At 37.2% G+C, this 23,166-nt stretch overlaps 2 protein-coding genes across 3 annotated transcripts; one reads left to right on the top strand and one right to left on the bottom strand.

The window, feature by feature from the left end:
- The first annotated feature begins 171 nt into the window (after positions 1-171).
- LOC145618198 (rho GDP-dissociation inhibitor 1-like) lies at positions 172-9,244 on the top strand. Its single transcript, XM_081672981.1, has 5 exons — positions 172-436; positions 1,442-1,505; positions 1,606-1,827; positions 8,334-8,458; positions 9,016-9,244. Exons 1-5 carry the CDS (start codon positions 269-271, stop codon positions 9,082-9,084), a joined length of 648 nt encoding a protein of 215 aa, XP_081529107.1. The 5' UTR covers positions 172-268; the 3' UTR covers positions 9,085-9,244.
- Positions 9,245-10,549: 1,305 nt separating this feature from the next.
- On the bottom strand, positions 10,550-20,383 carry LOC145616629 (phospholipid--sterol O-acyltransferase-like). 2 transcript variants are annotated; one of them, XM_081671386.1, is made up of 16 exons: positions 19,910-20,378; positions 18,893-19,028; positions 18,212-18,356; positions 17,059-17,228; positions 16,907-16,983; positions 15,956-16,169; positions 15,689-15,857; positions 15,108-15,207; positions 14,674-14,768; positions 13,580-13,631; positions 13,418-13,489; positions 12,442-12,610; positions 11,609-11,713; positions 11,436-11,520; positions 11,262-11,349; positions 10,550-10,878 (listed from the first exon to the last, which is right to left on the bottom strand). In XM_081671386.1, the coding sequence occupies exons 1-15, from the start codon at positions 20,159-20,161 to the stop codon at positions 11,268-11,270; spliced, it is 1,923 nt and encodes a 640-aa protein (XP_081527512.1). In that variant the 5' UTR covers positions 20,162-20,378; the 3' UTR covers positions 10,550-10,878; positions 11,262-11,267. The 2 variants fall into 2 exon arrangements, 1 of the variants encoding a protein (XP_081527512.1); XR_014107669.1 differs by lacking the exons at positions 10,550-10,878; positions 11,262-11,349 and having other exon boundaries at positions 11,609-11,703; positions 19,910-20,383.
- Positions 20,384-23,166: the final 2,783 nt, after the last annotated feature.

Here is a 23,166-nt window from a genome sequence, read left to right as displayed (position 1 = left end):
CAAACGAGCCGTTAGTCTTTAGTCCCTACAAAGAAAACACAGTATGAATAGACCGACAAAATCAAAAAATATAGAGTGACGCAGACAAATCTTAAAAAAGTTCACCTCTTTTCACTTGAATCATACACCCAAATTCAGAACACAACAGGGACATTCCCGCCCCACCAAATCAAACCCCAAACTTTTTTTTTTTTTTTGGATTTTTGCTCATTTTCATCCTAGAAAGAGAAAGAGTGGTTGATTGAGAGTGAAAGGTAGTGAGTCAAAAATGGCAGACGGGAAAAGAGAAGAAGTTGGGTCATCTTCAATTTCTGGGGAAGAACACAAAGAGAAGAATGTGGAAGAAGAAGTTGAAGAGTTTGCAATTGATGGGTCTTTTGCTACGTTTGTTCCTCCCCCTCTTGTTCCTCTTCAACACCATCTTGAGAAAGACAAGGTTTTTATTTTTAATTTTGATTTTTTAATTTTTGGGTACTAATTTGTTGGTTAAATTATGCTATTTTGATTTTTGAGATGTTAATTTATAATAAAATGTTCTGGGTTTTCTGGGTTTTTAATTTGATTCTGGGTTTATAATTTGATCCTGGGTTTGTAACAACTGTGTCGAACTTTATATCAAACTAATGTACAGTTGAATAATGATGCAATAAATAGGAGAGGGTTAAAGTCAATTCTAGGGTTTAATTTGCTCTGTTTACCTATGCATATAGTACGTATTAAGTGTACTTAAGTATAATCAAGTACAAAAATGGACAAGTATTAGGATTATACTCGTATTGTTTTCGTGTTACTTCGAAATTCGATGTGTTAAATGGTTACTTCTAGGAACCCTTGAGTGCACTTGTTTTGTGTGAAAGAAGTACTGAGAATTTGGGACAGGAACAAGCTAAATGAATGATGTACTTTGGGATATTCGAAATTCGAAAATGCAACGGGCAGGCTTAAATTGATTACTTTGGGGTGTGTTTTAGTTACTGAGTTGAATGTGTTATGCAATTTCGATTTTTGAATATCCCAAATTGTCCTGAAATTATAGGCATAATTCAATTTTCATCTTCTATATACTGTCAATGTGTAAGTATATAGTTTTGGGGTAAACTGAACACACTTCGCTGTCATTTTGTAGAATTTTTAGATGCTGCAATCATTGATTTTAGCACTTTATATCATATGCTTTATTTTACTCCCTATGTGTCGAGGTAGTGGTCATGTTGTCCTCACTCCTACGGCTTCTACCTTTAATATTAAAGATATGACATGATTTTACAAAACGATCCTTTGCAATAGATGTGTAATTTCTCTCCATTTTGTTGTGGAAATTGGAAGGAGATTTTACACATAGAGTGTATCTACTTTTTTTTTGCTCTTATTCTAGATTTATTATACATCCATGTTGATGGATCAAATCATGTATAATTGTTAAATTTACATATTGTCGCAGGATGATGAGAGCTTAAGGAGGTGGAAAGAGAAGCTACTAGGCTGTGTTGAAGGAGATATAAATGGTTGGCCTTTGGATACCTTTTGTTGCCTTTCTTTTGCCTCTTTGCACTGAATTTCTTGTATACTAATTATAAATATTATCCTTTTGCATTTCTTTGTTAGGTCAAGTGGAACCTGAAGTAACATTTCACTCCATAGGAATTATATCTGATGAGCTTGGAGAAAATAATACTCCTTTGCCTTTGGACGAAAGCCAGGCCAGCAAAGTTCTGTTTTCACTCAAAGAGGGTTCTCAATATCGTTTTAAGCTAGCCTTCACCATCAAGTACAACATCGTCTCTGGTCTCTCCTATTCTAATACCGTATGGAGAGCAGGAATTCAGGGTGAGTGTTGTTGTTTAAGTACGAAATTGGTCTCTGAACTTCAGCTTTAGTTGAGATCATTTGCAGTAAAATTTGCTGTTTTGTTGCAGCATGTGATTTCAAATTTTCTAAACTGATTTAGTAACATAGAAACTAGTTCCTCAACTCATAAGTTACTTTGAAAATTGATCATCTTATTAAAATTTCACTTCATGCGTGTTCTATATATTTTTACCAAAATTCAGAATGTTTATGCTGAATTTGACCAAGTTCACTTCACAAGCCTCATCCATGGATTTTACTAGTGAACTCATCCGTGGATTAACTAAAGATATTACTGTGCTGTTGGTTTGGTTAATTGTACATGAACAACTTGAACTTGCATGCACAAGTTCCTGGTTTCTAGCAGCTTCAAAATCTCCTTCTGATTTGATTCCACAACTGTGTATTCCTCTATTGTTATCCCCTATGTAAACTTTGCTACTCTAGTAAGCAACTGTTTGGGTGTTTGCAATACACTCTCAGCCTCCCGTGACATTGGTGTACCAGAGAAGACAAAAACAGGGGCTGCAACTTAACAACAGCAACAGCAAGACACAAGCAGCGCAAGAGAGGGAAGAGAATCGTTAAGGAGCAGCAAGGGGACATGCAGCTTTAGCCTTTTGTTGTACTAGACTAAAGTAGTAATATGACAAACAATAGTACTTGTATTAATTAAGGCTAAATTGCCATTTTGATGTAGGCTGTAGTAGTATAAGTAGTAGAAGGATAGAAAGTAGAGGGCATTCAGAAAATTGTAAGAGAACCTTGGAGAGTCATGGCCTAAAGCCATGGAAACCTTTTGCAAGCTTTAAGCTTTATCATCAATCATCCAACCTTACTCCTATTACATTGTTGTTATTACGCTATTCCGTTGCATTTGGTATCAGAGCAGAATGCCGCCGACGTCGTTGACGGTGACCCCGGAGAGGGTGGCCGCGCTTGAAGAGCGAATGGAGGAAATTCTCGAGAAAGTCGGAGACGGGGAAAACTCAATCCAAAACACTCTAACTCGCAAGCAGGACCAGTTTATCGAAGAGATGAGGGCGATGATGGCGGCTTTGCAGAACAGGGAGATAAATCAGCCTTTTGGGGAGGGGAATTTCGGAGAAACACCACTCGTAGGTGGAGGTCTCAGGTTTGGCAACTGGGACGCCGGCGCGGGGGGAGGAATTCGAAAGCCCAACCAAGAGAACCGTGAGGGGGGTGGAAATTGGCGATACCGGAAGCTGGAAATGCCATCCTTTAATGGCTCCGACCCCGACGGGTGGATCCTCCGGGGTGAGCAATTTTTTCAATTCTACGGTTTGTCGGAAACGGAGAAATTACAAGCAGCAGTCGTGGCGATGGACGACGACGCGCTTCTTTGGTACCAATGGGAGAGTAGGAGGAGACCCATGGTGGGGTGGGACGACATGAAGAGCCGTGTTCTGAACCAGTTCCGACCCGTTAACTCGGGGACCCTACACGAACAGTGGCTGGCGGTGACCCACACGAGCACGGTGGTGGAGTATCGGAGGTTGTTTATCGAGAAGGCGGCGCCGCTAACTGACGTTCCGGAGAGTATAATGAAGGGGCAGTTCGTGAATGGACTTAAAGAGGAGATCCGAGCTGAAATCCGGATGTTGAACCCGATGACCCTAGAGGATGCCATGGACCTGGCAATCCGGGTCGAGGAAAGGAATCGGGTCAGCTCACTTAAAAGACCCGGTGGAGCATATACCAAACCCGGCCCGTATTCGTACTTTAACAAAAGCCCAGCTTCAACATTGTTAGGTGTGAGCCCAGCCCAAACTAGTAACCCAAATTTTCAACCCACCTCTTTCACAAACACCCCCATCCAACCCAACTTTCAAAATCGAGCAAGTCAACCCAGCTATTCTACCCCTCTGGCTCTGTCACTCAACCCACGACACCCATCCAACACCGCAACAGCCAAGGCTCCACCCAATTCAGCGGCACCGTCCGGCGGCTGACGGAGCGAGAAATCCAAGAAAAAAGAGCCAAGGGCTTGTGTTTTAAATGCGATGGTCATTGGACTGGACCCACGCACGTGTGCTCTGCTAAGGGGCTTAGCGTGCTTCTTGTAGACGAGGAGGAAGACGAAGAGCAAGGTGAGTTGACAGCCATGAGTAACCACGGAACTGAGGACGAAGTCACAAATACTTCCGTTTCCATGTGTTCTATTGTTGGATTATCCAACCCGAAAACCATGCGATTTTTGGGGGAGATTAATGGGCAGAGTGTGGTGGTCATGATCGACCCCGGGGCGACGCACAACTTCATAGCACTTCAAGCGGTGGATAAACTCGGGTTGATAATTGCTGGTGATGGAGTTTTCGGAGTGTATTTGGGTAATGGTGAGACGGTTAAAGGGAAAGGACAGTGCGTGGGAGTGCGGGTGAAGCTCACCGCCGAGGTTGAAATTGTGGAGGATTTCTTGCCCCTGAAATTAGGCAACTCCGATGTGATTCTAGGAGTCCAATGGTTGGAGAAATTGGGTTCCGTCCTTACTAATTGGCGATTGCAAGAGATGAGTTTCACTTTAGGAGAGAGAATGGTAACAATTAAAGGGGATCCCACACTAGCAAAAACCGGCATTACTCTCAAGGCAATGATTAAAACCATTCGGAAGCAGGGAAGTGGGGTATTGGTTGAGTTGAACTTGCTGGAAGAACAGGGGAAGGCAGAAACAGGGGGGGCCGTGCCCTGTTTTCTTCGTGAGTTGTTGGGGAAATTCAAAGGGGTTTTCGAAGAGCCCAACGGGTTACCACCAACTAGGGGCCACGAGCACTCGATAATACTCAAGGAGGGCAGCAACCCCGTGAGTGTTCGACCTTATAGGTACCCGCAATTCCAAAAAGACGAGATTGAAAAGTTGATTCGGGAAATGTTGGAAGCCGGAATTATTCGCCCCTCTACCGGCCCTTTCTCTAGCCCCGTGTTACTTGTCAAGAAGAAGGATGGTTCATGGCGCTTTTGCGTGGACTATCGGGCTCTTAATAAGGAGACGGTCACCGATAAATATCCCATTCCCGTGATTGATGAACTCTTGGATGAATTACATGGAGCTCGCGTGTTCACCAAACTCGACCTTAAGGCGGGGTATCATCAAATCTTGGTTCGGCCGGAGGATACTCATAAGACGGCTTTCCGCACACACGAAGGGCACTACGAGTTTTTGGTGATGTCTTTCGGTTTAACCAATGCTCCGGCGACCTTCCAATCCTTGATGAATGAGGTATTCCGTTCATTTTTACGCAAATTCGTTCTTGTATTTTTTGATGATATCTTGGTGTATAGTGCTAGTATGGAGGAACATGTAACTCACTTGCAATTAGTGTTAGCCATGCTAGAAAGACACTCACTGTTTGCAAACTATAAAAAATGTGAATTTGGGAAAGCTAAGGTGGCTTATTTGGGCCATATAATTTCAAGTGAGGGTGTGGCAGTGGACTTTGAGAAGGTGGGGGCAATGGTTAAATGGCCCACTCCCAAAACTCTAAGGGAATTAAGGGGTTTTTTTGGGATTAACGGGTTATTATAGAAAATTCATCCATCATTATGCCCATATTGCTCGACCCTTGACAGAGCAGCTTAAGAAGGATTGTTTCGGTTGGTCAATGGAAGCCAAGGAAGCGTTTCAAGCCTTGAAAGAGGCAATGGTGTCGGCTCCGGTACTTACTATGCCGAACTTCTCCAAGAGTTTCATTGTAGAGTCGGATGCGTCCGGGGGAGGGCTCGGAGCCGTGTTAATGCAAGAAGGTAGACCGGTGGCCTTCTTTAGCAAGGTACTCGGCCCTAGAGGTCGGAGTAAATCCATCTATGAGAAGGAGTTGATGGCTGTATGCTTAGCGGTTGAGAAGTGGAAGCATTATCTTTTGGGAAGGAGATTTGTTATCCGGAGTGATCGACAAAGTCTCAAATATATCACACAACAACGTGAGATTGGTATGGAGTACCAAAAATGGGTGCGCAAACTTATCAGGTTTGACTTTGATTTGCAATATAAACCCGGGGTGGCTAACCGGGTGGCGGATGCTCTATCAAGGAGGGGCCGAGATGAAGGAGAAGAAGGTGAGTTGGAGTGTGGGGCGCTTGTGGCTACGCAAGTAATAGATTGGAGTAGTTTGAAGGAGGAAATAATGAAGGATGAAGGGCTGCAAAAATTGAATGGTGAGATCGAAAAAGGGCAGGGACCTCGTGGTTATGTTGTGGATAATGGTCAATTATTGTACAAAGGGAGGGTGGTTCTTCCTAGGAACTCTAAACACAAGGCAGCCTTGTTCAAGGCTTATCACGACTCACCGGAAGGAGGGCACACCGGAGAAACTAAGACATATTTGAAGATTGGTGCGGATTGGTTTTGGGGCGGTTTAAGGAAGGATGTAGCTGATTACATTCGTGGGTGTACGGTTTGCCAACGGAACAAATTTTCACAACAACCTCCGGCGGGGTTGTTGCAACCATTACCAATCCCGGAGAGGATTTGGGAGGATATAAGCATGGATTTTGTAGAGGGCTTGCCGAAATCAAAGGGGTTCGATACAATTTTAGTGGTTGTTGATAGACTGTCAAAATTTGCCCATTTCATTGGTTTGAAACACCCTTTTACTGCTTTCACCGTGGCTGAGATTTTTGTTCGAGAGATTGTGAGGTTACACGGCATTCCGGCTAGCATTGTATCGGATAGGGATCGTGTGTTCCTTAGCATTTTTTGGAGAGAGCTATTTCGTTTGCAAGGTACGGATTTGAAGCGGAGTACCTCTTATCACCCCCAAACGGACGGCCAATCCGAGGTGGTGAACAAGAGATTGGAGACATATCTCCGTTGCTTTGCTAGTGGTCAACCGAAAACTTGGGCTAAGTGGCTTCCGTGGGCCGAATATTCATACAACACCACACCCCAATCATCCACCCAAACTACACCTTTTCTGGCAGTATATGGAAGGGAACCGCCCAAATTGATTAGGGTGGGAGCAGGGCAGTCAGCAGTTGGGTCAGCCGAAGAGTTACTGCAGGAGCGAGATATGATGCTTGATGAATTGAAATTTAATCTCATAAGGGCGCAGCAAATTATGAAGAAAAATGCCGATGGGAAGCGTAGGGACGAGGAATTCCAGGTTGGGGATTTCGTATTTCTCAAGCTTCAGCCGTATAGACAACGCTCACTTGCGAGGAGGCCTTATGAAAAGCTCGCGGCTCGGTTCTATGGTCCATATGAAATAGTGCAGCGAGTGGGACAAGTTGCTTACAAGCTACTACTGCCAGAGCAATGCCAAATCCATCCCGTGTTTCATGTTTCTCAGTTGAAGCGCGCAATTGGTGCTGTGCCTAGCTCTCCTACGATTCCTTCTCAAATCACCTCAGAGTTGGAATTAGTAGTGGAACCGGAGAATGTGCTTGAGGTGCGGAGAAAAGGGGGGCAGCAGCAGGGCAGACTCGAGGTTCTAATCAAGTGGCTAGGGGTTCTGGATTTTGAGTCTACATGGGAGGATGCAGCGACAATCCAAGAGCGATTCCCAAGCTTCCACCTTGAGGACAAGGTGGCACTTTTGGGGGGCGGTATTGCAATACACTCTCAGCCTCCCGTGACATTGGTGTACCAGAGAAGACAAAAACAGGGGCTGCAACTTAACAACAGCAACAGCAAGACACAAGCAGCGCAAGAGAGGGAAGAGAACCGTTAAGGAGCAGCAAGGGGACATGCAGCTTTAGCCTTTTGTTGTACTAGACTAAAGTAGTAATATGACAAACAATAGTACTTGTATTAATTAAGGCTAAATTGCCATTTTGGTGTAGGCTGTAGTAGTATAAGTAGTAGAAGGATAGAAAGTAGAGGGCATTCAGAAAATTGTAAGAGAACCTTGGAGAGTCATGGCCTAAAGCCATGGAAACCTTTTGCAAGCTTTAAGCTTTATCAATCAATCATCCAACCTTACTCCTATTACATTGTTGTTATTACGCTATTCCGTTGCAGTGTCCTCTTCTGAGTGAACTCAAGTGGAAATTTACTGTACAAGAACATAATAGGAACTTAGGAAGAGTGACATCAATGAAAAGGAATAGCTGATAATATGTAAACTCTTTTTTTTTTTTTATGAAAATGTGTTTGGGCCTGCGCCTGCCCATGTACTGTAGGGTGAGTGACTGTCATTACAGACTTGGAAAAATCTTTTCCTGAGTAGACTTTCTGAAATGTTATTCAATGTGAAGTGCAGTGTTTCATCTTTTAAATGTGGCCTATGTTGGAAGAATTTGATTAGATATTGATTTTGTTTTGGTGGGTTATTGTGAGAGTATGCCTTGTGCAATTTGCTCTATGTTTCAGGCTGTTCATCAGGTCTAATTATAGGAAGCTAGTCACTTTTATGCACAATTGCCATTTTTGTCGTAGTTGTGTATAGAACTTTGTCATTATCATGGTTTTCTCAGCTTACCTTTAACCAATGTATAATTGTATTCATTAGCTGTTCCATTTGTTTTAGTGGATCAAAGTGAGGGAATGCTAGGCACCTTTGCTCCACAGCAGCAACCCTATGTGCACCTCCTAGATGAGGAGATTACCCCGTCTGGTGCTCTAGCAAGAGGAGTTTACTCGGCAAAACTGAAGGTAAGTTGCTAAGTTCCACTACGTACACCCTACTATTCTCCAAGATTTTATTTGTGTTGTTTTAAGCAGAGGGTTCACCACTTAGTTTAAGGAAAAAAAAAAACCCTCAACTGCACAAGTAAAACTATATACTACAAATGGGGAGACTAACCCACATATCATTCTTTGTTCCACTATTGTGCACACGTATGAAGGCTATATATTGTTCTACAGACCCACAGAATTTGTAGTTTGCCTATTTAATTTATTGTCCTTTTTTATGCAAAAGTTTTTAATACATATACATCCTACTACCAAACATGACAAGATGCTAGCAACCAATGGCCTACGAAATTGAAATTGTATTAAAAGATTTTGTTAAAGTTGAAACAGTAGGGTTAGAACCCTTAGCTGTAGCTGAAGTCGTCATTGTCAAGCTGAGGGCCATCGACAACAAGATAATGAAACACGTAATCACAAATCACAATGCAATAACAACAGGAAAAAGAGATCAGCTTTCTTTCTGTACTTTCATTCATCGAGCATTTTTCCCTGATTCCATTTGCCCTTGTTTGCAGTTTGTGGATGATGACAAGAAATGCCACATGGAGCTAAGTTACACTTTTGAAATTACAAAGAGAAGCTAGCTCATACTCTCTGGGAGTCTCATTGCACATGTCTGCTATGTTACTTTCGTTATCGTGTGTATATCAGGTTTATGATAATTTCCGAATGTTACAACTCAAGTTGTTGTTCCATTGCTAAGGGCTATACCTATGAATCTGAAACATTGACAAGAACTCGGCCATTATCAGCTCCAATTTATTAAAGAAATTGAAAAGATAGTTTTACTATGAAGTTACCTTCTCTTTTTTTTCTTTTTTCTTTTTTCAAATTATGTCACAAGTTATTTTCTACTCTGTTTTCAAATGTATAAAAGAGAGAATAATAAGATAATATTTGCTTCCTTAAAAATGGAAGATAGTATTCGCTTCAATATAGTAAAACAAGGAAGTGAAGTATAAAGAATGTAGTATATGACAATGTAAGATAATGGAAGAATTCTTCAATGAAGTATAAATAAGGAAGTGAAGTATAAAAGAAAGTAGTATATGATGTATAATTGGAGAGACACCGATAACTTAACCTAATATGGAGTTGAGTTGGGCAGCGAATTGCGGTTGGTAGGGCTGTTCAGAGTGCGGTTTAAATTGCACCAAATTGTAATTTTGCGGTTTGTGGTTTGATGATTGCGGTGCGGTTTTTTAAAATAACCATGGTTTGATGTAGTTTCAAAAAACAATTAGATCAAATCGCACTTTGATATGGTTTGCGGTTTTTATATTATATTTTAATTAAAAATATGTTAAAGAACTAAAAAAATATATGAGGTAATCTTTGACTATTAGCTAATTAAAGGTTAAAAAAAAAAGTAGTTTAATATTTGAATTATAAATTAACAATCTCAAAATAAAATAAAAGTTTTGTTCTAAAAGAATAATTATAATTTTGAAAAAAAATTATGATTAAACTGCAAACCGTGCCGAACCGCATTTTGCGGAACGATTTGGTTTGAATTGGTTAGAAGTTAAACAGCACCGCAAACACCTAAGTTGGTACCTGTAATGTTATGTTATTATAAACATGCAAGCTTTCTGGCTATGGATTAAGGGTCTACCACACTAAAACAATCTTCAAAGTACAATGTCATCTGTCATTGCTGCAATCGTACAGACAAATAATTCAACTCGATTTCCTATTGCTTCCTGCTAGGATGCTAGCAACTAAATCATTGCTGCCATTGGAATAGCCACGCTTTCCTTGCCTTTACAGCTCCAATTGTCTCTTTAATTGCCTTCTAGTTCCCTCAAGATATGGCTTATTTAGAGGATACAAAAATGATAATTGGCACTCTTTGCACAACTATCAACTTAGCATTGGCAATTCATTTATGCCAAGTTTGTTGTTCAAAGCATTCATATGAGCTGAATACAGTTAGTTCTAATTGGAATTTGTTCGAAGCATTCAAAACGTGGTACGTTTGATAGTAGTTCTAATTGGAATTTGATTAGTTCTCCAAGTAATAATACAGTTACGGAGACGATGAATATATAGATGTAAGTACATGAATCCATTGAATAAAACTTCGCCACAACAAAAATATTACAAAGGTGAATTATGTACAGCAGAAATGAATTATATCAGTCTACTGATCTACATGTCTATTTCATATCTATAATATGTGTGTTTTGCCTTCGTGGAAGATTTAGGATGCACAGTAGTGGTCAAGAATCACTAAGCAATCTGAAGCTTAAGCAAAAATACAACAGAGAATGAGATAGGTGCAACTCCCAACAGCTAATTTCCGGACTACAACTCCCAACAGCTAATTCCTACACAGTCAATTTGTGTGCACAAACAAGCGCCTTCTTTATCAATTCCTGCAGCAAGAAAATTGGTTAGCTGAACATGAAAATCTGGGATTAGCACGGGGGAAAATATATAACCTATAAGCAGAAATCAAACACAGCTCAGAAGGGCTTTATGGCTTATGTAATTTGTCAACTGCTATATATGATTTGTCAAGCAAGGCTATTGAAGGAGAATAAATTGAACTCATTCTACTACTCCGTATTAAGCAAACACCAAAAATAGAGGATATGGTCTCTTCTTTTGTTTCATTGCTTTTCTATACCCTAGTCCCTGAGGTCCAAGCTCATTGCTAGGTAGTTTTCTTTGGTTTCTTACAGTAAAGGCATTACTTCTGCAATCATCCAAAAATGTGCAATCAAATCAAACACTAAATCAACTGTAAGTACATTACCAGAAATTATATATAATGTAGCAAAAGATCTGCTGAAGAATCCCTTAACCGACAGCTCTGTCCAAGGTGAACATCACCGAATGCATACCTGCATCACAAGGGAATAAATTCTTGAGATTTGAAATAAAAAGGCATAGCTTCAGTACCTATCAGAACAATAATTATGTACAATACCTATATTCACAATATTCAGGCCATGCGCAACGAGCTTTACCATAATCCCAATAACAGTCATCATTTCTTAAAGGTCCCCGCTTCGCTGTTGCAATTTGATGTCATATTTTAGGAACACGTAACATAACTAAGATACCAACTAGGTTTTTTTAAAAAAAAAAAAAAAAAATCACCTTTTGTGACAAATTTTGATTTTGCTGCAGGATGAATATCGTGCCACATCTCAAGCCACAACTCCCTCATTAATGCAGGGGATCTGACCATATTCCTGTGATTTACTACATGGAAAGAACAACACTTTACATGAGAAAAGTTCACATGGAAAATATGATGTCATGATGCACAGAAAGGAAGGCATTCCAGCTCTGTTAGACACGAATTCATGTATTCCAGCATAACTAGAAAGCTCATACTCCCTAATTGTTTAACAAAAAATATCTACGCTGTCCTGCATGGATAACAGGAAAGGAGAGTTCTGATATCTGATGTAGTAATTATGCCTCAAGGTTACAAGCACTTAATTAATCCTTTTTCTGCATATAGATGATAAAGAGTTGAAAACTCAAAAGTATGAATGATAGGTGGGGTTTTTAAACTTGAGACCTTACTCAGCTACTGTAACTGAAAATAAACTTTAACCATAGGTCTAAGGACTCATGCCTCCAGGGACAACAATCAAATCTCAATAGTCATTTTCTAGAAAAGAAGAGCTACTTTCAGCATACTAAGTTTCAACTCTTGTCACATCTACTTCTAGAATTAAGATTTTCATCACGAAAATCCCAGCATGATAAATACACATAATAAATTAATAATGTAACCGGAAAATGCAAGTAGTACCCTATTCCAAAGTCTAGTTGCAATGGATTATCAGTTTCACTGATCATGAACATAGCAACCTACTTCCACAGAAATCAGGGAAAGCTTAAAATCAGTTGAAAGAGTAACTGGATAAAAGGTGTCTAGCTTCTCTGTCGCACTAAAGTCCAGTCCAGGGATTTTATACCTTTATCAAGCTCCCACACAGCTGTCCTCCTTCCAGGAATGCTCTCAGAATCTTCATAGTATGTTATGTATTTAACTCTAGGTGACCTTGTCATATTTGGAATTATGTCAGCTCCACGATCATGTGTTACATTGAGCTCTACCTGAACATCTGTTCCGTCATGCTCTGTCTGCAAAATAACAACATAGTAGACTTAGAGCAAATATACCCCAAAATGATTTTTACTCGTCTAAGTGATACAGAAAGCATAAGCAATCAGGAGTGCTTCAAGCGGCAAATGGGACATAATTCTAAAATAAAAGTGGTGAACAGGCCAGAGGACCACATTTACAAATATGCAGTTAGAAAAGAATACTGCCAATATACAGTGTTCAAGAATTTTCTTTTCAATCATTTGCTGTTCTTTTTTTTTTTTTTAAAAAAAAAAAAAAAATTGCTGTTCATATATAAACCTGTTCCACCATGACCAATTCGGTTATTTGCCAATACTAATGTATATGGACAATATGGTTGAGAAATAACACCTTTCCTCTAGTCAAATTTCCTTGTTGAGGCATAATCTAATGTAATGTCAAAGACATCCGCAGAGTGGGTCAAAATATGAATAGTTACCTCCTCTCTACTATTTTTTGGTCTCCCTCTTCCTTGCTGTGAACCACTATTCCCAAATCCGATGCACCTATCTACTTTGTGGTCTTATGTTTTGTTCATAGTACACACCATCTCAGCCTAAGCATCTTACGGTCTTACCTCCAACAAATCCCAACCTGACAAATGTCGTGCTTGGTTCCTAACCTGACTACAGTGCTGAATGCCTCCAAATTTCTCAAATATGTTTCTGTATAATAACAAGGATAACAACCTTTCCTTAAATGCCTTAATGGAGACTATGCTTGCTGATAGGCTCTAGGAAGGTAATGACAGGTTTAAATGTTGAAAAGGTAGAATTTTTAATGCCTCACAAGACTTGGCATACCTGAGGAGTCCTTGTTATGTTAACATTTGGTCCCAGCCAATTTTTGCACCAAGAAAGGGAATGATAAGCTACCTGATACAAGGTTATATACAAAAGAAGTAAGCAACCTAAAGTTAGCATGCTTTAACCAATAAATAGAAATCAAAGTTTTTTGAGGCTTACAGTCTCATCACCACTTGTAACCCCTGGATTCCCTTCAACGAGATTTCCTGACCTAGAGGAAGATATAATTTGCCAAATACAATTAAAACAGAGTCCATGCTTTGAGATGATAAAAGACAGAATTGTAGTTTATAAGATATAACCAGTGGGATTTCAAATGAAACAGCTTATTAACTAAGACAGTAAATGAGATCATAGTGGAAGATATTGGATGTAAGAAAATAGTAAATAAGATAGCCTCCAAACACATACATACACTACCAGAAAACTTAAACTGTAATAAACTGATTTAAGGAGGGGCACTTTGGGTATTCTAGACTCTCTAGGTTAAGTCCTTAGTTTTATTATAAATAGAGAAAGAGGGGGAAAGGAGAGGGGAGGTTAATATTGGAGAAAGTAGTAAGTAGTGTAGTAGTAGTAGTGTAGTGAAGTAGTCCTCAAGGAAGTAGCTTTAGCCATCTTTCATTGTAGCTGTTATCTTCGTATTAATCAAAAATCCTTCAAGCTTTCTTCTATATTTCTGTTGTTATAATTACAAGTTCATATTCAGATTTCCCAGTCTATTACATAAATACATTTCACGAAATGCAAATTCATTTATCAAAATGTGATCTTCACAAAGATGACAACCGAACACACATGATATAACAATGGATAATTAGCAATCAATCCATCAATCATATGTACATACATACCTACAAACATAAATTTATAGTGTTACTTTTAAGAAGTTCAGGATCGTGATACCTACAGGTAAAAAATTATATAAATAAAATAGAACAAGTTCTAAGACTTCTAACACTATAAAAAAGGGACACTTAAAGAGTAATCAGAGATGACATGTATTTCAGATAATTGGGATTTAGTTCCCTTCACAAATTTGAAAATATAGAATATAGATGCCAATAGAAGTATTATCAAAAGCTTTCCAAGTAGTCTTCTTTCAGGTATACAATATAGTGCCATCAATGAATGATTCATGTTGAATAAGTTAATAAATCACAAGTCAGAGAGAGTTCCAGAAAAGAAATCTGCACATACAATAGCTAAGCTGAATATATAAAAGCATAGGATGTATGATATGTATTTCTTACCTCGAATATAAAGATCCTTCTATCTCATAGATGATATCAGTCACGATCCAATTATCAGGGTAAGGCTTTCCACTGGGGGCAAAGTAGTAACCAACCTGTTTTGCAATTGCCAAGATGCCAGAGCTGTCATTCAGCACCACATTTTATAAGCTAAATGTAGGATCATACTTAAAATTGGACAAACAAAAGGAAATATGGATGAGAAACCACACAAATGAGAAAAGAAATCAAGACCTCCTACCACATACATTCCATAGAAAATCAAATTTCTGGCACATGTGAGGGCATGAATTTTAATCAGAAAAAGCCTTCATAAAATTTTGACAGGAACATTACAAATTGGATGAGTGTGATGACAGATTAGCAAGCTAAACGGTAGAGAATATATTTACAAAAATAAACCAGCTCAAACCTTTCATGAATGGATACAATACCTCTGTTTTTGAATCTACTCCATAGATGCAGAAAACATTTTTTAGTGGTGGCCTGTCCCAAGGAGTGAGTGGATTTACAACAGGATCTCCATGATATGACCTGATAAAAATATACGTATACACATTAAGTGAAACAAGCTTATTCTGACTTACCAGTAACACACACTCACACAGAAAACAGACGACCTATTACCACATTTTCTGGAAAGTGCAATCAGAAATACCAATGTACTACAGTTACAAAAAAAAACCTTCACAATTTCCCTAACCATTTAATAGCGGTTGGTAATACCAAGGTGACTCTAGCCAAAGAAGATCTAAGAAGAGCTTCTTATCTTTTAACAAAATTATGGCTCACATTATGTTAAGCTTCTCGAAACCAAATAAAACGCAAGATTCCAAGGAAACCTACTTCTAACAGAACCTACATAGTTCACCTTAGGGCACATATTGCTCATTTGGAGAGCTTCAAAAGAGCAAGTTAATAACATTAGGTATACCTTGTAGATAATAAGTCATGGATTACATCTCTAACCATTTGAATATCAAAATTAAACAAAAATAGCTAACAGAAAGCTTACTTTTGCAACTGATGCAAAAGCCTTTTGCTATCTGGGTCATAGTCCTCGATTGCCTTAAAAAAGGTTCCATCTGATACCTCTCGAGCGGTAAAGGACAACTGAGTTGGAAGACTACATTCCATGCTAGTATTCTCCATAACATCCAGAACAGATGGATGAGCATCAGAACCTGATTACACATTAAGAAAACAACAAATGAATTGCAAACGGTTCCATCTTTCATGTATAGACTAATATGTATGACAGTATGAGTATTAAAAGTCTCACTGTGAAAGGAAGGAATTTCAATATTGATCAGATTTGTAGGCCACCCTGAATAGTTACTCTTAAACTCCTCTTCTTCACAGTGATAGGCATGATGAACTTCCTTTCCTTTTTCAGTAAAGTGCTTCCAATATTTATCATCCGTTTTACAGTATTTTGAAAATGGCAACATCCACGGCGAAGAACCAAAAGAATTGAACATTAAACGAGCCGTTCCCTACATGGAATATTGTATTAGGTTAGTATCTTTGTACAATCAAGGAGTGTAGGAACAAATATACAAGAAAGATTTTTAACTTCAATGTCTAAGGCGAGCTCGGATTTCCTGAATATAATGACAAGTTGACATGCTATTCATGGATCTTTCGGTTACAGAGTAAGGTTGTGCTATTCCTTGGGGAATTTTCTGGCAGTTACCATTGAATGATGTAAAGAGTGATTGGCCAATGATCTTATCATAAATAGTTTCTAGAGGACTCCTGGTCCTCTTATGATGTAATCTCCCATAGCATTTAAATAAAGCTTCTCTTTGTATCTTTATAGAAAAATAAAATCATAAGAAAGACGTGTTTAGAGTTTAAGATATGTAGAATGAAAACGCACTTGACACTAAAGATATAAAGTTATAAACAGCCATTTGGTTCAGGGTCAGCAGGATACGGAAAGAGAATTGACCCCTCAACTTCTTTTCTACATGTATGGCTCACTAATTTTCTTTTTCCCTCTAGGTGTTCTGGTCAATGGATTGATCCATTTTCCCCTCTGAATTCTGTAACCCCCACCCCCGTCTAAAAAACAAAGAAAGGAGGGTTCCAGACCATTTCCAATTTCCCAACCAGTTAATGCTTAATGGGCAGTCTAATGGACATCAGGACATTGCAGGCAAAAACAGCACATGGTAAAGTTATGCTCAACATATATCGTATGAGCCCAATACAAAAGGAAACGAAGAACCTCAGAAATTGGAACACCAAAGGTAAATCCAGAAAGTGCAGCCTTGATAGTTTCAGTTGCACCGAGAAAAGGGGCTCCTGTAGAAAGACAAAATCATTCATATATGTGCATGCAAAAAACTTCTTTCAAATAAATGGTTAAAGCAAGCATACCAACAGCAAAATAGGCATGGATGTGTTTATCAAGCCAATTCATATATTCTTTCGGAGCGACCTCAAGCTTTAACCACTCTAGAAAGTATCGAAAAACATTGTTTCCAAGTGAATGAGCGAATACTAGTGAAGGGCCTCCACGAAGTTTATGAGCAGTTTCAAAAGTCAGCCTGCAGCATCAGTAGAAATTTAAAGATTAATAGACAACAGAGGTATGAGAGGAAAGATAGCATATACCAACTACCAATCAACGAAGGTTTTCAGAGAGAAGAATTTCATGAGAATCATGACCATCATTACATTAATCACTTCTAACTTTCTACAAAGAGCATCAACAACATCAAAAGACCCAATGCACCTTTTGATTCCTGAACATACTCCATATGAAAATGGGTGCATATATGTATAGGAAAACCATGTAGTAAAAATGGCTACTAAAACTGGAGAGTTGGCAAGGCATGAGAAGCGACTGCCAGAAAAAGTTATCTAAAAAGTGAACAAATTCTATCTTATTAATGCATAGATAATTCATGGCTTTTCTATGAGAACAGGAAAGATAGAAGAAAATTTCACATTTTCACCATACCTTAGTCAGTCTTTTAGGGTTACTAACAAAACAGCATTAAAATTCCCACCCCACCCCAGAATATGCTCAAGAATGTGAAAATTTTCTATAATTAACCATGGATATTAAAGTAAGTAGTGTTCAATTTAACTTCTTAATTAAACACTGACCAAAAAAGAAAATTCAGGAGAGAAAAAGAAAAGTGAAGAGGATCATGATCCAGAACTCTAGATTTATGTATGCAGTACACCTATACACCCTTAATTTCAAATAAGCAGGTCAAATAACAAAATACTTCATAACAATTATGCTACAATAATTTTTGACAGATTAAACAGCAGCAACAGGAAAAGTACAATAACAACGTACTTTCTTCTCAATGATCTGAGAGTAAACACATAACGTATAGAATTTTTGCTTATTTCCCACTCACTTTTCATTTAAGAGGCATATTTAGCACAGAACACATCCAGCAGTCATGAGAGTTTGAATTACAAAGTAAACGAGCATGTATAATAAAAATTGGCCACCCAGAAAAATAAAAAACAACAAATGTTGTGTGCATGAAATTATAGGATGTATACAAACTTGAGTTTGTGGAAATAGAGGTCTCGCTCCTCAAGTTTTGATGGTGATAATCTCCAATCGTAAGGAACAGCAATTATTGCATTGGCCTCTATCCCAAACTCAATACACCACTTGACCCATTCTTTCCAGACAGAAGAGAGGGGACCTGACAATTAAGATCATGCGCTTGGTGAAAAATAAGTTATTAAGATAACAAATGTCTCAACATCACAATTTATGAAACAAAATGCAACTATATAAGGAACAAGCAGCTTGTTTACAGTAATTGTCACGTACATTTCAAAAATAGACCCGTACAAGTTTATGTTGAGCCTTAAACATGTTTCTGTATCAACTTAAACACAGGTCCATGAGGTTGGTCAGCCAAGGTTAACAAGTTAGAACCCTTCATATTTGCTCATACTTGGTCATTTTTCTTTCTTTGGATGGGGAAAACCCACTTGGACTGTATGACCAGAAATCATCTCCAGTTATACACATATTCATGTTTCACAAAGTTTCTCCATCAGAAAGTTGCTTCGATAAAGGAATCAATTATTATACAAAACAAGCCCCATTGATCCTTTACACAACACAAGCTCTTCACCCAACACACACACACACACATAGAGAGGAGGAAGAGTAAACTACAAATAAATACAAAGTATGTAATAATAATGTACAGAAATGTCGATTGTATACCTGTTATGTAACCTGGATCGAGTTCTGTTATTGCAGATAGTCCACTATCAGGCCTTGATTTGCATTCAGGGTGATCTGTTTGATTGTAAGGCTCTAGCATGATACATTTGAGCCAGCAATTTACGGCAGAAAGCAGCTGCAAACAAATATGAAAGCTTTAGATCTATATTAGTCCCTTTTTATTAATGTCACCAAATGAACAAACCTGAGTGTTCTAAACTTAGAATTTACCAATATTAAGTTCAATAACTGATCACTAAGACATAATAGGACATTTTCATGCTAGGCAACTAGTAACTCGACATTACATCTGGTTTGCGGAATTTGACAAATTGACCATGGTGATGATCAAAGATAAGATACAAATCCATCCATCTAGAATCAATAACCAGTTAACCACGTTATCCCAATTACCCACAGATTGAGGTTTTACTGTTGTTTCACTTAAACCCCTATATAAATTATAATACTTAGTTGTCTTCTTTCTGTACTCTTTCTGTCGATTGTGTTAAATGGAAGTATCTTAGGATATTCGACAATTTCTAGACATCGAAAATGACAGGGGTGACTATTGATGAAGTATTGGTTAACCACTAATTTGAAAATTGATCTTGCAAAGAAATAATGAACAGTTTGCAGAGCCCTTGCAAATTTGCAATCGAATTTTCTTCAGTATAAGATAAAGCAACAAACACACATTTGAAATTCCATGATCCAGAATCATATCCAAACTAAAATCTCTTCAAGAACAGTATAAAGCAACATTCTAAATAGAGATGATACATAAAGTTAAATTAACAAACTATATCAATAATAACAGCACAACCTTAACACATTCAGAAATCAAATGAAGGGTATTGCACTAAAAGCAAAACCCATTAACCCAAACCCATTATTTGCAAGAAAATTCAAAACAAGAACAACAAAAACCCAGAAATAATTTCCAAAATCAAACCTAAAAACCCAATTAATAAATAAAAATTATTGAATGTACAAAAGAGGAAAAGGGTTAATTACCTTGGTAGTATCAAGCCAAACTAAATCAAGAGGATTAAAATCAAGAGGAGAATAAGGGCAATCAAGAATAGACCAAGCTCTCAACTGGGTAGAAGCAAATCCAGGAATTATAATACCAGAAAGTTTTCTGTAATCTCCTTTGAACTCTTCTTCCCCAAAAACTAATGTGGGAGTTTGATGGAAAGTACCCAGAATTAGAAAGATTAGAATTAGGCCTCGCATTTTCAGCTCCAAGAAATGCGGAGCTGCCATTGAAGAGAAGAAAGAGAAGATGATGATGGTGATAATGGAGGGTTTAAAAAGGGGTTAGTAGTTTGGAATGTTCTGCCATTGATGAAGCTAATATAATGTGAGAGGCTATGAAAGTACGAATTGTGAGAAAAGTCGCTTTCGAAGTCGAAAATTTGTGAAAACTTTGTAATTCCCTCGTGTAAACTCTATTGGGGAAGATAAATGAGAGCGTGTAGACCGTGCGCAAATTCTATGGTACTCCGAGAATAGTATAGGATAAAAAAACCGATATCGTTTTTTATGGACTATGGACTATGGAGTAACGTGTATATCAGTATATCTTTTCTTTCAATTAGGGGTGTAAATGAGTTGGTACGTTTATAAAGTACTCACGAATAAGCTTGAATATATTATGTTTTTGCCCAATTTACATCCTTAAATGAGAGGATATAATGTTACTCAAGCTTTGCTCATGACCTCCTCTATTATGTTATTGCCCGATGTTCAAAAAAGATAGACACTAATGCAATGTGCTTCTAATTAGACTTGCCTCGATTATCGTCATCTTATTAGAGTCTAGATCAAAACATTGTTTTTTCAAAGGGATGTTGCTAAACTAGCTTGATCAAGGAGAATATAATTTTTTAAAATTAGAAAACAATATAAATTAACTAAAGTTGTGAGTCTTGTGACATAAGGCCAAACCAAAATAAATTTCCTGAATATCGCTAGATATGACGTGCGCGTTAGTTGCCCTATCTAATACAACTATTTCTTTCCCTCTTACATTTCAATAAAATATTAACTCCATTATCTTTTTAAATAATTTACAAAATACTGTAACTACCCCACTTACATTATTTTATTAAAGTCAAATTCTTTTTTAAAAACTATTTATTATATCATGTTCTTAATTTCCTAATTTTTGTGAAAAAACATTAAAAGGGAAAAGTAACAAGGGACACAATGATTCTAAATCATGTTCATTAATATAAACTACTTATGCACATTGAAAATTGAAAAATTACTCATTCCTTGAAATACTTTATTTATTATATATATTTATCTCAGGGCTATGTCCTTGGGTGTTGTGAATATACATCCGGGTGCACATACTTCTATGTGCATCCGAGTGTATATAAAAGGTTTTGAGGGTGTTGCTTTTCAAATACTGCTGTATAGTGAGAAAATTTTGACATTATGATATGCTAGGTAATTGTTTGATATTTGAAACTAAAACTTTAAAAGTTTGGGAATGAAACCAATAGCTTCCCAACAACAGAGAATGAGGGCATGTTCACATTTGAACTAAACTGATTGGAGCTGAATTGAACTGAGCTGGAATGAATAGAGCTGAAATGAATATTTTATGAGAAAAGGAAATTAAGAACTGAACAGATTAGAGCTGAACCGAACTGAACTGAACTGAATAGAGCTTAAATGGATATTTTATGAGAGAAGGAAATTAGGAACTGGACTGATTGGAGCTGAACTGAACTGATTAAAGTTGAAATGAATATTTTATGAGAGAAGGAAATTAAGAACTAAACTGATTGGAGCTGAATTGAACTGAACTGAAATTAAGCTGAAGTGAACAGGCCCTGAGTTCGGTCAAGGTAAAATGTCGAAGATGATACATGTTTATTGTTACTATAAAACCGTTGGAAGTTGTCTACATCTTGTATAGATATAAATTTGTAGGAATTTATTAACTTTTGTTTCAAATTGTTTATCAATGATGTTATATTGGAATGATGGTTTAGTTCCTACTTTCATTCTAAAGATCTAGTAACAACAATATCTATTTCGGAATATTTGAAAGATTGACATGATATGGTAATAAAGCCTTTGCATGAGAGAAGAGAGTCATGTTATAACTTTATGACCTTAACTAGTTTAAGGTCCCGTGCAATGCACGGTTTCACTTAATCAAATTATGAATTACAATATTAAAATAACATAAATATATTTATATATATATACAACAAAATTAAAACAAATACTTGAATTTCTTTTCAAAAAAAAAATTAACTTGAATTAATATTATATTGTTATCAAAAGTTATTGATTATTAAACATTAAAACAAAAACACTCAAATTTAATGATTATACTGTTTTATATGAGAATAAAATTTATGTTAATTATAACCCGTGCAATGTAATTATATACCCCATATTTCCCTATTTTGTTGGCATGTTTTGACCGGCACAATATTTTATAGCATACTATAACCGGAAAAATGTTTTATACAAATTTAATTGACTTAACTTTTATGAAAATTAATAATTAAGGGTCCGTTTGGCATCGCTGTGGTTTTCTGTTTTTTAGTTTTTTGTTTTTTAAAAGTACATTATATATGTCACATAATGGATCAAAAAATATTTAGACTTATTAAAATCATGATAATTTTGAAAACTGACAAGAAAAAAATGGAAACACCTTTTTCTTGTTTCCTGTTTTTGTTTTTTAGTTTTCAAAAAAACAGGAAACTGAAAACCAAAAATGATGCCAAATAAGCCCTAAGCTTTTTTAATTTTTTTTATATATATTTATGTTTATAGTTATTGAATTGTAGTGTTATTATCATTAATAAATCAAAAAATTTATAGTAAAAGCTAAAGTGTCTAATCCTGGTTGGAGCAAAAAAAAAAACTTTCAAAGAAAAAATACATTGTAGAATGATACGGAGTACGGGATTAGTACATTATTCTAATTTAATATATTACCTTATACTTCCTTCGTTTCTTTTTACTTGCCACACAGCCTTGTGTCACGTGTTTTGATGTCGGGTTTATGTAATGTAAACGGATAAATTATTCATTATAATTTTTACAAATGATACTTAACCCTATTCTAATCTTCGTGTAAAAATTATATTAATAAAATCGCTCGTTTACCCTCACTAATCATCTCCTAAAACTGCGTGCCTAAAAGGTGAGTTGCAAGCAAAAGAAAACGGAGGAAGTATGTTTGTTTATTATAGAAAAATACCTATCATAAAAAATTATAAAAAATATGCATATAG

This window comes from Chenopodium album, chromosome 26 (genome assembly GCF_948465745.1).
Source record: "Chenopodium album chromosome 26, dcCheAlbu1.1, whole genome shotgun sequence".
Taxonomy (NCBI): domain Eukaryota; kingdom Viridiplantae; phylum Streptophyta; class Magnoliopsida; order Caryophyllales; family Amaranthaceae; genus Chenopodium; species Chenopodium album.
Note: the sequence above shows the minus strand (reverse complement) of the source record. Positions and strands in the feature narration are given on the sequence as shown.